The following is a 16,113-nucleotide window of genomic DNA, read 5'->3' as shown; positions in this document are numbered from 1 at the left end:
ATGAGCGAAGGTGGAGAAGATTAACTGAAAAAGCTATGATATGATGATGATGATAAGCTGCAACTTTGGCGTGTATGAAGTCTTTGATTAGGCCCTTGTACGAGTATAGTTCGGCTCCTGTGATACTGCTGCTGCTGCTGAAAAGGCTGACCTTAGAGAGCTGATCCCAATGGCAAAAAAAATGCTTATGTACACGTCCATGATCTTAATCCTGATATGGTGACTAAATAAAATCGGTGCCTTGTGTAATGCTTTTGTGCTCTCCAAATAAACAATCCTACAATCTTCTTCAATCATATGAGAAACAACAATTCAGAAATCTACCTTGAAAGTATTCACATCAATTTACTTCTAGTGAACTCATAATGGAACCCTGTCCCTGTCCCAAAGTGTCCTCGCTACTAAGAAATAGAGAATGAATGCAATCTCCAGTGATTTATCTCTTAGTGCATGGCTTGACACGCGAACGGATTCCACTGAACAAAAACTCTATTTTCTTTAATAGCTAGGCAACGAGAGACAATCAAAATTTGTTGCACTTCATTGTCTTTGAAATAAGGCATGAGAAAAAACTCCAATTTACCAACCATTTTTTAGCATCTCAAAATTGAATGAATAATTTCATATTTGGATTTGATTGTAATTTGCCGGTGGTATCCATCAGTTCAAACGATCAGTGGCCCCTCCGAGGAGCCCAATTAGCGCTGTGGTGCACCGTTTTAATGCCACAGACTCCTAAGACCGTAACTGCTATTATGAGAGCAGAGTACCGCCGACTCAGATCTTCAGAGCCAGTCCGTTGCATTTACGAAGGAAAGCAGCTCTCCCACCCTGCATCTGGAAATCTCTCTGAAGTACCCAATGAATGGCTTACCCAGTGACCGTAGTCAATCGCAGAGGAAGTGCCTGAGGGTCTCCCCTCGCCTCTGAGAGTTATTTCGATTTTCGATACAGTCTATTACATAAGAGCGTGGTCACTGTTACACGTAGATAAAAAATCAGAGCGTCCTGTTTCTTTTTCTATGACATACAGGGCACCTCAGTCCTTCATGCTTTTTGTAAAAAGTCAGCTCTCTGTCAAATTTAGTCTTCGATTGAGTGGTTTTTCGAAATGAGTGCTGTTTACGCCTCTTGCTTTGAGGTAATTTTTCTATGTTTGCATGAAAAAGGACCCAAATTTACGCAAACTGCTGCTGCGAAATATATGGGAAAGTCGAAGCAGTTCGTTAGCAAGTGGATAAATCGCTATAAAAAGGTCGGTAACGTTGATGATTTTCTTGATCGCGGAAGTGCAAGCAAAGTCTCAAAAAAAAAACGAAAAAAAGATTCTCGTATTGTTCTCGAAAGATCCAACTTTGACTTTACGTGGAGCTGCTGTGAAATTGAAAGCAAAAGGTGTTGACATATCTTACGGAACGATTTGCAAGCACTTGCTTGCCAATAAACTGAAATATCGCAGTACTTTGGAAAAACCAATGTTGAGTGCAAAACACGTTGAAAAACGAGTGGAATGGGCGAAGGAAAACTTGGACCGCGATTGGAGCAACGTAATTTTTTCTGATGAATCCTCCTTCTGGGCATTTCCGAGCAACAAACACGCCTGGACAACCTCCACCAGTAGGATGCTTCAACGGACTGTTAAACACTCCGTCAAGGTCCATATTTGAGGGTGCTTCTCAAACAAAGGTTTCGGTACTTTGTTCTTATTTACCGAGAATTTAAATCCGAAAAAATGAATAAAATATATCAAAAGGCTTTGTTACCATCTGCTAAGCAATGGTATATCAAGAAAAATGAAAGCTGGATCCTTCAAGAGGACAACGATCCGAAACATCGGAGTCGAGCGTGTAGCGAGTGGAAGGCGCAAAACGGAGTTGTCACTTTAGATTGGCCATCTCAGTCACCGGATACAAATCCCATGGAAAATGTGTGGGCTCTGATGAAAATGCAGCTTCGCAGACGCAAGCCATGTAATTTAGATCATCTTTCTCGACAAATTCGGAAAATTTGGAGGCCTTTTCCGGTAGAATATGCAGAAAAACTAGTGGAAAGTATGCCCCGACGGTGCCAGGCCATAATTGACAATGCAGGAGATTGGACTTGCTACTGAGGTATTTGCGTTGAGTATTGACGACCAAATTATCAATAAATTTGTGAATTTTCGAAAAATCAATTGTTGTTATTATTTAACAGTGACCACGCTCTTATGTAACATACTGTATATTCGAAATATCATTTAATGTGTAGCGTGAACTTAAATTATGAAGAATTTGACATTTGCTAAACGGACGAGTAGGTCTCCCTAAGAGCACTTGGCGCAGAACAGTCGAGGGGGAGTGCGAGTGTCTCGGAAAGTCGTGGGGGGAGCTGAAGCGCATGCGCATTTCGGGTAACAGCGAGCGATGGCACGTAGGTTTGTTTGACGCGCTATACCACCAAGGGGTGAATAGTAACCATATTTACATATATGAACGGAAAAGAACAAAAAAAAAAGGATGGAACCATAAAATGTGATCCTTCACATACTCTAAATTCGTCCAACGGGTACCTTATGAAAAGGTAGACAAAAATTTCCCTGTAACAAACAACAAAGGGAGGTTTCTTCCCCATTCGGAAAGAATAAGGACATGACTCTTTTGAATGTCGTTATTACGTCCAGTTACAATTAATGACACCATTCCATCAGGTAGGTTGACTGTGTAGCAAAATGCCTCCCTCGATGCGAATCTTACGAGCCGCATTTCAACTACGAACAATGTAATAAATATTCGAGACAATTGGATTCCAAGTGATGATATTTCAATTATGTCGAACAGAAATTTGAGGTTTATTTGCCTGGATAGAAGCACATAGCTTCAAGAACGGAATATGGTTAGTTTTGCTAGGCTGGGAGACATCAATGTGTCAATAAATTTGAGGAGAATATCAGGCAAACTAGAATGGTTATACGCGAAACCGCTCATCGTTCAGTTTATATGAATATTTCTATGAGAGTGTAAAGGGGAATAGTAAATCAGGTCAATCGCCTCATGCAACAAGGTTTCAGATTGAATTTAAACAAAACTGAATTTTTGACGACCGATCCCCATGAAACAGGCACAATCAGTGTCAGCGGCAGTGATCTGCCCAGACCTGAACGATTTAAATACCTCGGACCAACGCTATCAGCCAATGGAGAACTGCGTTATGAAATTGCTTCACGCATTAACGCAACATGGATGAAGTGGCGTTCCACAACTGGTGTTCTTTGTGATCGACGTATCAACGAACGTCTGTCTTAAATCTAAAATTTACCGCAATGTCGTCCGTCCAGTCGCTCTCTATGGTTCTGAGTGTTGGCCGACTATAAAAGACAATGAATGGTGTCTTGCGGTAATGGAGACGAAGATGCTACGTTGGACTAGTGGCGTCACACGTTTAGATCACATCCAAAGTGAGGATATCCGCGATCGTTATGGGGTTGCACCGATTGTGGAAAAGTTGCGAGAGAGGCGTCTTCGATGGTATGGTCACGCAATTCGTGCAAACGAGAATTCACTTGCCAAGATTGGTCTGAACATCGAAGTCGATGGTAAACGACCAAGAGGCAGATCTAAACAACGGTGGCTTGATACGTTAGATGGGGATTTGAAAGCCTCGAGATTGCACCCAGATCAGGCATTCGATAGAGCCAAATGGCGAAGCCGATCACGACGAGCCGAGCCCGCTTGTGAACGGGACAAAGGCGGAAGAAAAAGAAGTTTGGCAGAGCAGCTAGGGAGAAAACTAAGAAAAATCTCTTTAAAAAAAACCTAATGATTTTGGTGAATTACTGTTCGAATGTTATTTGAAATTTAATGTTAAAATCGTTAGTAAAATCAATGATGAAAACAACAAACAGAATAAGCTTGACGTTTAACAAAATCAAAGTATGAAGAAAATAAAATAACAAACAGAACCTTTGAAAAGATTTTCGATTGAGTGAAGGCAATTAGTGAAAGAAAATTTCTGATCATTAAAAAAATTTGCATATAAAAAGCTGATTGGTTTCTTTTTTTTTTTGGTCAACATGAATACGACAAATGAGTGAAGAGCATCAAAACAGCAACAACAGCGGTAGCAACTATCACGCATGCTTGACGGTAACTAATCAATTCGCCAAAGAGAATTGTTGTAGTGAGCTTGATGTGGGGTCTGATAGGGTGATTCAGGCTCACACAGATTACAAAACGCGTGAACCGTTTATGCATAAGCGTCTGCACAACGCACAAAAGTGATGATAACGGCAATCTAGGCTAGTTTTTCTTCAATAGAAAGAACAATTTGGCATCAATCGAGAATATTCTGGGTGTTATAGTGAACATAGTTCTGGTCGCTGATTCTAGATGATCACGTATCCTATTAGTTACTTTTTTATTCTGAATGAAGCTTTACAATCGCGCGGTTTATTCTCTCTTGGTTCTATATTGTTCTGTACGTTTTCAAATCAAAATCTCTGATACTAACATTGCTTGTTAGAGTTGTCTATTTGAGAAATACTTTTAATAACATCTGCTGCATTTCCATTTCTATGTACTTTCATCCTGCAAAAGAAAGAAAAAGAGAAAAAAGTATTGATTAGTCATCGTAATGTTCTGTAGAGCCAACTATGTAGAAAAGGGAGATTTTTGGTTTTTTTTTTTGGTTTTGAAAGAAGAATAAAATTGGGAATTCTTTTCGATAATCTGATTTCTTTTCGGAGATTCTAATCGCTTTCGTGGAAGAACACTGTTTTTAGCATGTGAAGAAACACCAGCATCATGTGCATAATTGGTGCTCGGCCCTTCTGACTTGGACACGCACAAGACACGACACTCCCACCAACTTATGTGTTTTGTTTTTTTTTTTGGCGTCTTTATGCGAGGTAGAAAGAATGAGGAGTCAAACCAAATGCAACTACACCGAAGTGCAGGAAAAGAATGTTGATTAATGTATATTTTTCAATGTATTTTTTTTTATTATATAAATAATATTTAAAAAATAACAACCTTTGTTAGGTTTACTTTATTTGGGGGCTTGACAGCGCCTCTCTCTCGCAATCTCTCTCATTTTGGGGATCAGATACGTAATTTGTCTGTTGTAGGCAAATTGCAATAATTTATCCCTAAAAGTAAAAAATTCGAGAGAATTGGTGTCACAACTTACGAATTAAAAATCTCAGCTTTATTCGTAACTCTGTGCTCCAATTTATATATTTATATATATTTTTTATAAAAATATTTATAACAATATGTACAAAAATTGTAATTACACTTAGATTAAAGAAAAGTAATGTTCTAACGATTTCAAATAATCTTAGGTATCACTTAGATATTTTTCAAATTGTGAAGACACCTACCGTAAAACGTCATCCCGTTTCCGCTTGGAAGCGCTCGGCTTGCGTGTGTGCTCGTCTCGGAAACTGGGTGAATAGCGCTTCTCCAACTTGGTACCGCCCATTGTTGTGGCTTGCATAACACCTGCAAAATAATTGCAATTTTCCATTAATTAGATTTAGGTAAGAAGACCAAGCAATTTTTAATCTTAGCACCACTTTCAAACGTTCATAATCCAAAACGCACACACAATAAAATATAATAACCGATCGTAGACTTTCAAATTACTTAATTTTAGTTCTTTCTGCCTCCAATGCATACTTATCGAATGAGCTCCATCTTATTCGATATTTTTAGGAAGAGCTCTATTTAATTTTAATCAACGTAAAGCGACATACCGAACACTTCGTAGAAAAACTATTGACCAGGGGCTTAGCGAAGCGATTTTGATAACGTCTATAAATTAACATGTCAGGACATATATACAGGGTGCGGCAGCATGATTTCCTTTTTTCAAAACTCAATAAAAACTATTGTATGCATCGCAAAATATTTATTTATTTTTTATAATGTAGGTACATGTCTAAAGTTTTTATTTACATTGTTTTGAAGATCAAATCTGTTAGGTGACGTCCCCCATTCTCCATACATTGCGTAAACCGATTTCTGGCGTTTGTCATGACTCTTGTTAGCATAGCAGGTGTTATGTTGGCAATTTCTTCTTGGCTGTTGGTCTTCAAATCTTGTAGGCTTCTTGGACAGTTCACATAAACACGGGATTTCAAAAAACCCCATAGAAAAAAATCGCCTCTAATTGAGATAAGGCACTCTGGAAAGTGTTCCCTCAAAACAGCCATCGATGCTCTTGAAGTGTGTGCTGTTGCACCGTCTTGTTGGAACCAAGTATCCCCCAAATCCAAATTTTCTAGCCGTGGGAAAAAAAATTCTGTAGCATGTTTACATACCGGTCCGAATTCACTGTCACTGTCAAAAAATCAGGGACCAATAATTCTCCAGTTCTTCCTTTTGTCACACTTGCAGTTTGTCTGAATGTAGTGACCCATGTAACAATTGATTTGCGGTCTGAGACTGGAGCCAACGGGGCTAAATTAAAGCGATTCCGAAATGCACGCTGTGTTGCAATAACCGAACATCCGCTTGAAAAGTAAATCTCAACGGCAAAGGCACGCTCCTCACTATTCCAACGCATGATGGCGACTGAACCGTGTCGGGACAAAACTTTACAGTATCCCCTCTTGAACGAGACCACTAGCGCTCCGCTATGACATCAACTAAATGAGTTGTTAACTTGTTACCACTGATGAAGGAAACAAGTGGTTCCCAAAATATCGGTATTTGCATTGTAACAAGTTAACAACTTGTTAGCACTGATGAAGGGAACAAGTGGTTCCCGAAATATCGGTATTTGCAAGAATAAATACCCACACCAACGAAAAAGAAACAACAAGTTTTTATTACTTCAACTATCCGTATCCGGTCGTAAAAATTGGCAAAAATGCAAAATCGGCGGATTTCTTCGAGCGATACCTCGTTCGAACGGGGAGGCGGCCCGGATTCAGGAAATGCAAGAATTTTCACTCTACGATGTCGGAAACGCAAGATATAGCGGAAAAACGACGGCCCAAGGGACTCACCAAACTCGAGGAAAATTGAAAATTTCCACGACCCCCGGGTTGTAAAAATTGGCAAAAATGCAAAATCGGCGGATTTCTTCGAGCGATACCTCGTTGGAACGGGGAGGCGGCCCGGATTCAGGAAATGCACGAATTTTCACTCTACGATGTCGGAAACGCAAGATATAGCGGAAAAACGACGGCCCGAGGGACTCACCAAAATCGAGGAACCCCCGGGTCGTAAAAATTGGCAAAAATGCAAAATCGGCGGATTTCTTCGAGCGGTACCTTGTTCGAACGGGGAGGCGGCCCGGATTCAGGAAATGCAAGAATTTTCACTCTACGATGTCGGAAACGCAAGATATAGCGGAAAAACGACGGCCCAAGGGACTCACCAAAATCGAGGAAAATTGCAAATTTCCACGACCCCCGGGTCGTAAAAATTGGCAAAAATGCCAAATCGGCGGATTTCTTCTAGCGATACCTCGTTCGAACGGGGAGGCGGCCAGCATTCAGTAAATGCAAGAATTTTCACTCTACGATGTCGGAAACGCAAGATATAGCGGAAAAACGACGGCCCGAGGGACTCACCAAAATCGAGGAAAATTGAAAATTTCCACGACCCCCGGGTCGTAAAAATTGGCAAAAATGCAAAATCGGCGGATTTCTTCGAGCGATACCTCGTTCGAACGGGGAAGCGGCCCGGATTCAGGAAATGCAAAAATTTTCACTCTACGATGTCGGAAACGCAAGATATAGCGGAAAAACGACGGCACAAGGGACTCACCAAAATCGACGAAAATTGCAAATTTCCACGACCCCCGGGTCGTAAAAATTGGCAAAAATGCAAAATCGGCGGATCGTAGAAGTCGATATACTACGACCATCTTCGCTCGATTCGCAAATAATAGTCCGTGTTTGATATCAATCCGCATTTATTTTTTTGCTTTATTCAACAGCTTATAGTAACTCCGCTGCTCCCACCATTCCAAAGCACAGATTTGGCAAAGATATAATAGTTATCTGCTGGGTCGAATGTTTACGCAAAGTTGAGAGGCCAGAGTTCCGATCTGCAATAGATCCATTCATTCATTTATTTTTAGCCAATGATAATTTGGTGAGATTTTGCTAAAAGCTAAAACCACTCAATCATATGTGATTATGCTTTAGAATAATTATAAATGATTTGAATTCCTTTGAGAAAACCCCATGGGAGACGTGGACACAGCTGCCGCTCTGACAGGAGGGCGAGAAATGTCAACGGACTGAAAAAGTCTCCCGATTTGACCGCTGGTGCGGCAGAGATTCATCCACTCTATCCTGCGAAATTTTTGTTTCGTATACATGGATGATGTTTTGGTCGCTTCTTCGTTCGAACTTGAGCACTTGGGCCATCTCGAGTACATTTTTCAATGTCTCCTTAAGGCCGGACTTGTCCTAAACTTTGGAAAATGCAGATTCCTACAGAAACAGGTGAAATGTCTGGGCCATATGTTTACCCCTGACAGTATCCAACCTGACCAAGACAAGGTTGAAGCGAAAGAACACGGTGAAAGATCTGCGAAGGTTCTTGGGCATGTTAAACTTCTATCGCCGTTTCTTGTTCTAAGTTTATTTTTCTGAGCCCAAAACCAAAGACTCCCGCGAGGTTGAGGGGTCTACTGAAGCTGTCCCTGCGTTTGAAACAGACAAACAACAGCTTGTTGGTGTAACACTGCTGACATTTCCTCTGGCTGGCTGGCCCTAGCCGTGGTCGTCGATGTAAACGTCGCTTTTCACCAACGGGTTAGACACTTGAGATATATCAGCCAGTTTAGTTCTGATATCCATCAAGTCCTCGCCGGGGTCGATTATACGGCAATTACCGAGGCACAGAAAGACGACGCAGAGATTCAGAGCCTGAAAGTAAACTCCGAATACAAGTTCAAGTAGTTTTCTATCTTCGGCTCAAACTCCTACTTACTCTATGAGCCCTCAGACAAGGAACCTAAGCCATTCATTCCGGCCGATTTTCGCAGAGAAGTATTTAACGCAATACACTACCTTACGCACCCAGGCATCAGGACAACGAACCGATTAGTCACTGCAAAATACTAGCCGTCCAAGGACAAGGACGTAAACTCTTGGACCAGACAGTGTATCGTGTGCCAGAAGTGCAAAGTCAACTAGCACCTAAGAAAGGAAGTAGGCGTATTCGCTAGGTTGACTAAGCGCTTCCACACCACCCACCTTAACATCATTGGGCCTTTGCGAGACTCGCACGGATACAAGTATTACCTTACAATCATCGAACTCTGACCGACATTACGACACAATAATGTGCCGAGGTCCTCTGTCGAGAGTGGATTCCGCGCTTTGGTGTACCAGCCGCTATCATCACGGAACAGGAAATACAGTTTGAGTCTACTCTTTTCCCGGAGTTTTTCGTCCTCTTCTGCCTTTGCACACCCCACCGAGAGGAATTCACGATCCTTGTCGAGATTGAAACCATTCGGTGAGTCGGCGGATGCCTCAAAAAAGCGCCCGCGAAGCATCAAGTTCACCCAGTAACCCCATTGGCGAGATCACTTAATCGGGTGTGCGGACAACTGACGGCTTGGCACGCGGCTGGAGCGAGGAATGTCAACGGAATGAAAAAATCTGAACTTTGGTGCACGCTTGATGAGAACTTGACACTATCAAACGATATTTTTTTTGTAAATGAATCAAGGGAATGTGGTGGTCCCCTGGAGCCGTGATCTTACTCCCCTCTGATCTTACTCCTCCTCTGAAGGGATTATTATTTATAATATCGAAGATAAAGAAGTTGTATATTAATTGATAGGGATAACTAAGTCATATAATTATAAAAATCATTTTCAATTCAATTTGAAAATCAATTATTATTCTGTTAAGGGAAAGTCGCACCGCGTCCTTGAAGAACTATTGTGCCCCTTTTACTGGTTATAGTGTACCTATTGATCATAGTATCTCAAGCAGGCCTGTAACCGTTAGGAACTTTAGTATGTTCCCCACTTCCAGAAGTTTCAGCTTTGCATCTGGTATTAAGTGTTCTCCCAGATGTATCGACCTACTTTGCACAAGTGCCGGACACTGTCCCAGGACGTGCATAGAGGTTTCGTCCTCCTCCTCACAGAACCTGCAGGCAGTGTCCGTAGATATCCCTAGCTTCCCTAGGTGATAGTTCCACCGACAATGACCATTAAGAATTCCCACTATGATTCGGAGGTTCTTTTTGGTGAGGTTTAAGCAATCCTTTGTGCGTATGGGTTCGTATCCCCCAATAAGCACCCTGGAATGCTCCATCCCCGGTAGGCTCGCCTAGTATAGTTCCCTCAGCCGTTCCTCTTCATTTCTTAGATTCATAGCCATGAAACCGTTTCCGATTCCACAGAAGGGTTCTGGCCCGTGTAAAGGCGTCCCTGCTCCCTTCTTGCCTAGTTCGTCCGCTGCCTCGTTGCCTTCCAATCCAGCATGAAAATCAAACTGGTTGGCAGTTTTATTTTAAGCAATTTTTTTTAATCCTTTCTGCACTTAAATCGCTCTTATTGGAAGATGATGCTCTACCATGCAAATGAGGTTCATAATCCATATATCTAAAATTAGGTCACATGATTGCTTCTATCGAAACCTACTTCATGACATAATTGGATCAATTCGAACATTTGATGCAAAAACTGATAGAAGTCGACACATAATTTATCCCCCCCAATTATCTGATTTAGTTCAAATGCTAATAAATTACCCTAAAAATGCTGATCTGATATAAATAGACATTCAACTGCTACTTACGAGTATGTAATGATAATGATGGAATCATTTTAGTGCCTTCGTGTATCATTCAGTCAATCCAATTATTTCGACAGTGATGGATTGTTTAATGTCATAGTGAAATATATAAGGTCTTTGTTGGATTATCATGCTTTGTATCACATCGTCGTTGATTGGCATGTGCAGTGCGCAACGAATACGACACTGTGATTTGTAAACTGCAATTTGTTGCATCATTTTTTTCGATGGGTAATGGCCGGCAGCCACTAAGGAATTTGAGGAAATTGAAATGAAAATGGTGGACTGTAGCGGCTGTTTTGATACTAAAAGTTGGTTTGGACAGATTAGAAGAACAGCTTTAATTTGAAAACCCTACAAGTGCATGGTATAAAGCCTAAGAATTGGTCTTCACGTTGTGTTTCTTCAATTCGTCCCCTTGACTCATACTGAGTTACAACTAGGTAGTCATCAAATGAGTAATCTAATCTCAGCCCAGTTTAATTGTGGAAAATTTCTTGTTGTTTTTCTTTTGACTCATTTCCTAATCAATTATAACCTGTAGTATATATTACGAATCGCGGATGTGCAATTGATTGAGAGAAATGGGGGCACATTTGAAACATTCGCTAAACGGCAGTTGGTGACCATAGATGAACTTGAACTAGACCCTTTGGTGGAAAAACTAAAATAAAAATTTAGGACAAATTATGAAATGATTTTCCGAACTAAAATATATATTAAAGAAAGTTAACTGACGGTTTCATCGAAGAGTGCTCTGAGGCTCCCAGGCCAGAGATTGCCCCTGCCCTGGACGAAACCATCAGTCACCTTTTCTGGAAAACTTGGGTGTTTAACCTAAAAAAGAGGAGTCCATGGAATACAAGAGAGAAAGTAAGTTGCTTCCCAAGTGGTCCGATCCGTCATCAAGTGGGTGCGGACTCAGGACTCTCAGCATCCTCAACTAAAATATATATAAGGTTGGGGAAAAGATAATGTCGTATTTTGTCAATAGATGGCGACACTTAAACATGTCTTGTGTTGTACTTATCGCATCGGGTCATACTATACGACGATTTGAAGACGACAATCTGGGCTACATGTGTCTCTTTGACAGTTTTATGATCGTACGTTTCAGTCTCAAGTTATAGCGCGTAAAAGATGGAGTCCACCAAGGAAGAAGTTCGTCATATTTTACTACCTGAGAGGTAAAAATGCAACGAAGGCGGCCAAACAAATTTGTGAAGTTTATAGGTCCGGTACTATAACGATTCGCACAGCACAGCATTGGTTCGATCGATTTCGTTCTGGTGTAGTGCATGTCGAAGATACACCCCGCATTCGCTCGATTGGCCAGGAACTGGTTAAGGACCATAAAACCGTTTGGAACCATTTGCAGAAGATTGGAGAAGATGAAGAACGAGAAAGATCATGGTCGAAGCCCGGCGAGCCGGCCCGAATTGACGGCCAGGAAGATTTTGCTGTCTGTTTGGTGGGATTGGAAGGGAGTCATCCACTATGAGCTGCTCAATTATGGCCAGACCCTCAATTCGGTCCTCTACTGAACCGACCGTTTGAAGCAGACGATTGACCAGAAGCGGCCAGGATTGGTCAATACAAATGGTGTTCTGTTCCACTAGGACAACGCTCGGCCTCACACATTTTTGATGACCCACCAGAAGCTACGGGAGCTCGGATGGGATGTCATATCGCACCCATCGTATAGTCCGGACCTGGCACCAAGTGATTACCATCTCTCCCGGTCCATGCAAAACGCTCTTGGTGCTACTAAGTTCGCCTCAAAAGAGACTTGCAAAAATTGGCTGTCTGAGTTTTTCGCAAATAAGGAGGGGGGGTTTTATAAGAGGGGGATAATGGAGTTGCCTTCTAAATGGCAACAAGTTTGCGAACAAAACGGCGCATATTTGACTTAAAACTAAACAATGTTAGTCGTCTTCCGCGAATTCACATTGAAGTAGGGTCTTCATCGACGGCCAGTTTGAATGACAGGTATTTATCGAACAGCAAGCAGCACCTCTAATCAGCCACACTAACAACAAAGTGCTGGCACCAAGATTATACTACATTGAAAACGCGTGTTCATTGATTACATTCAATTTCATCCATTCGATCCAATTGGCACCTTCGTGGTGGTATCTATTTTCAGAACTATTTCTAAACATAAATTTCCTAGAAATACCCCAACATGTGCTATCTTTTTAGTGAAGAGAACAGAAAAAAAGAACATGAAAATTAAATTTAATGTTGCAATGTGAATCTTTAGTTGAAACAGGCTTGGATCGTGTTGTTCCAGATATTTCGCAAGTTCAAGTTGAAGAAAGAGAAAATGGAGTAAGAGTAGCATACTTTGGTTTGGAATTTGCCTTGATCCAGGGAATATGTTTAAAGCGCAATAAATTGTTTATTTCTACGATCCTACATAAATATTCAGATAGCTAAGTGCTCTACATCTGGAAAAGATCAATTAGTATCTATTATTTGAAGCGTAGTAAAGCTTAGACGAATTTAGTGTTTGCTTTGACCATTTGGCTTTTGATGTTTCCTTTTTTTTTTAATTTTGTTAATGGATCGAAAAATTTCATATTTGCACCAGATACGTATGTTTACAAAATTTATTGAATTCTATCCATCACTTGATTTAATAAAAGAAAATGAAGAACTGCACAGATCGCATTCGGAAAGAATGCGAATCAGAATCCTGCACATCATCAAAACCAACTTTAAGGCTGTGAAAATGTGCCTGATGAAAAGTGTGATCCCCAGTGAAAACCTGAACATTCTCAAAAGATACGACTTTAGAAGCAATGGTAGGAATATACCATTACTTTCTTCTTCTTCTTCAGCCTTTGTCCGGTTCACAAGCGGGGTTGGCTCGTCGTGATCGGTTTCACTATTTGGCTCTATCAAATGCCTGATCTGAGTGCAATCTCGAGGCTTTTAAATCCCCACCCAGCGTATACAGCCACCATTGTTTTGGCCTGCCTTTTGGCCGTTTACCATCGACTTCGATGTTCAGACCAATCTTTGCGAGTAAATTCTCGTTAACGCAAATAGCATGACCATACCATCGAAGACGCCTCTCTCGCAATGTTTCCACGATCGGGCAACCCCATAACGATCGTGGATATCCTCTTTTCGGATGTGATCAAAACGTGTCACGCCACTAGTTCAACGCAACATCTTCTTCTCCATTACCGCAAGACGCCGTTCATTGACTTTTACAGTCGGCCAACATTCAGAACCATAGAGGACGACAGGACGGACGACATTGCGGGAAATTTTCTCTTGGGTATCTCTTCACAAGAATACAGAATAAGAGAATGGTCACTGGTTGATAGTCGCGGGTCAAGCTAGGCTACAATGTAGAAGGTAGGTCGTCGCCCTCAATAAAAAAAAGTTCGAAAAAAATAATTGAACAGCAAACTGAACATTAGCAATGACATTAGAGTATACTAGATGTACTTTCCAACGTATCTCCAAATTTTAATAGAATAGAATATAAAAGTAGAAAAGATTTTGTAGCAACAGGATTGAAGCATCAAGGAGTCAAAAGGCTAACCAGTTACAATCTAAGTATAATGGAGATGCAATTCTAAGGATAGACAGAAGAAACATTAAAGCTGTTCTAATACATTTGAATTGGATAAATCTGAACCAAAGCCTGAATCATGAAAGCAGAACGGCATAGATGAATGAAATCAATACTAAAGCATAGTCAGAAATAGGGACCTAGATGAAACATAGGATAGAAAAGCATGTCCGTGATAGTCCGTCGGTTAGGTATTGAGGGGTAAGTAAATGGAAAAGCTCATTTGCAGATACCAGATGTGGTAGACATAATGAGCCCATAAATGTACATGTTAGTCCTAGAGTTTCGGTCCAGGCATATCCTAGGGAACAGCTCTTAACGAGCACTTAGTGATAGTTTATTCTACAGATTACCAGCGAAGGACGCAACAAGGGCTGAAATACCCGACGAGACTTCGGGACGCGCCGACGGAGAGAAAGACTCGGAAAGTGATGCAGCACCTGCAACACAGATAGGAACCCAGACCATACCGCACAGTGCTGTAATTGGGGAAAGAGGCACAGTGGAAACTGCCGAAACTAATAAAATGGTTTCGAATATAAGCCGAGTGGGAGGACTGTCGATTACTCTGGCGCAAGCGGAAGAGGAAAGACTTATTAAAAAATGCACGGCAGTTGTGAAGCACATGCGATCTTCTACGTTCCTTCAGAAAAACGTCGGTAAGGGGGTGAAAAACGGGCTAATGGAACTGGAAGAGCTCCTGGACAGGATTTCATACTATAGGTGAACATGGAAAGTAAGACAAAATCCGCAGGAGGCAGAAACAACCGCGCTTCCCGAGGAGAACACCACGAGTACCAAACGGATCGCTGACAGCCCATTGCAGAGCGAACTTGGTAAAAAACGAAAGGAGGAAGGGACATCTGAAGGAAACTTCACTCAGGTACTCTCCAGGGCTGAAAAGAAGAAGGCGAAGAGGATCAAAAGACAACAACACGTCACGCCATCAAAAAAACCTCTATGGCCAAAAACTAAGGCGGACACGAAGGACGGAGTGCCAAAAGAAAAAGTGGGGAGACGAAGGAGGACTAGACCGCCAGCTTTGCTTATTAAGCCGACGGAAGGCAAGACTTTTGCGGAAGTCCTCAGCGAAATCCGTTACAAAATCAAACCCGAAGACAACGGAGCGGAGGTTTCTTCCATACGTAAAACGAAGGGTGGTGGAGTCTTAGTTGAACTAGGTCCGAAGACTATAAATAAAGTCACGTTCTGTGAAGCAGTCAAGGGGCTTCTGGGAGAAAAAGCTTTGGTTTCTAGCCTGGAACCCATGTGTGCTTTAGAAATCCGAGACCTTGACTGTCTCACGGAAAAGAACGAGGTAGAAGAGGCCATCAAACGCGAATGCCCGGAGGTAACCAATGTCCGGATTGGTACCACCTCCGCAAACTCCCGAGGCCAAAAACTCGCTGTGGTGGAAGTTGCCGAGCAATACGCGAGGAAGCTTCTAAACAGCGGGAAAATAAGAATTGTCAGAGTGAAATTATGCGGTGTTTCCAACGATTAATTAATAGAAATAATAAAAACTTGTTGTTTCTTATTCGTTGGTTACGGGTTCTCGGTGGCATCTACAGATGAGCAAACTTGTTTGCATTGATGAAGGGATCAAGTGGTTCCCGAAATATCGGTATTTGCAAGAATAAATACCCACCCCAACGAATAAGAAACAACAAGTTTTTATTATTTCAAATAAGAATTGGTTGGGTAGTGTGTAGGATACGAATTCGGGCCGCCCCAACCAAATGTTACAGATGTTTGGACTATGGGCACA

The 16,113-nt window shown here is 41.6% G+C and overlaps 1 protein-coding gene across 4 annotated transcripts in view; it reads right to left on the bottom strand.

Annotated features, from left to right (window-relative positions):
• Positions 1–16,113, bottom strand: part of LOC119656317 — a 193,939-nt gene that overhangs the window by 9,142 nt on the left and 168,684 nt on the right. For all 4 annotated transcript variants that reach the window (XM_038062765.1, XM_038062768.1, XM_038062766.1 and 1 more), the window contains 2 exons: positions 5,357–5,477; positions 4,486–4,562 (listed from right to left, as the gene is read on the bottom strand). In XM_038062765.1, coding sequence (XP_037918693.1) covers positions 4,486–4,562; positions 5,357–5,477 — 198 coding nt within the window. The remainder of the gene's footprint in view (positions 1–4,485; positions 4,563–5,356; positions 5,478–16,113) is intronic.

Source organism: Hermetia illucens, chromosome 4 (genome assembly GCF_905115235.1).
Source record: "Hermetia illucens chromosome 4, iHerIll2.2.curated.20191125, whole genome shotgun sequence".
Classification (NCBI taxonomy): Eukaryota; Metazoa; Arthropoda; class Insecta; order Diptera; family Stratiomyidae; genus Hermetia; species Hermetia illucens.
The sequence above is the reverse complement of the archived record's forward strand: the minus strand, read 5'-3'. Positions and strand labels throughout refer to the sequence as shown.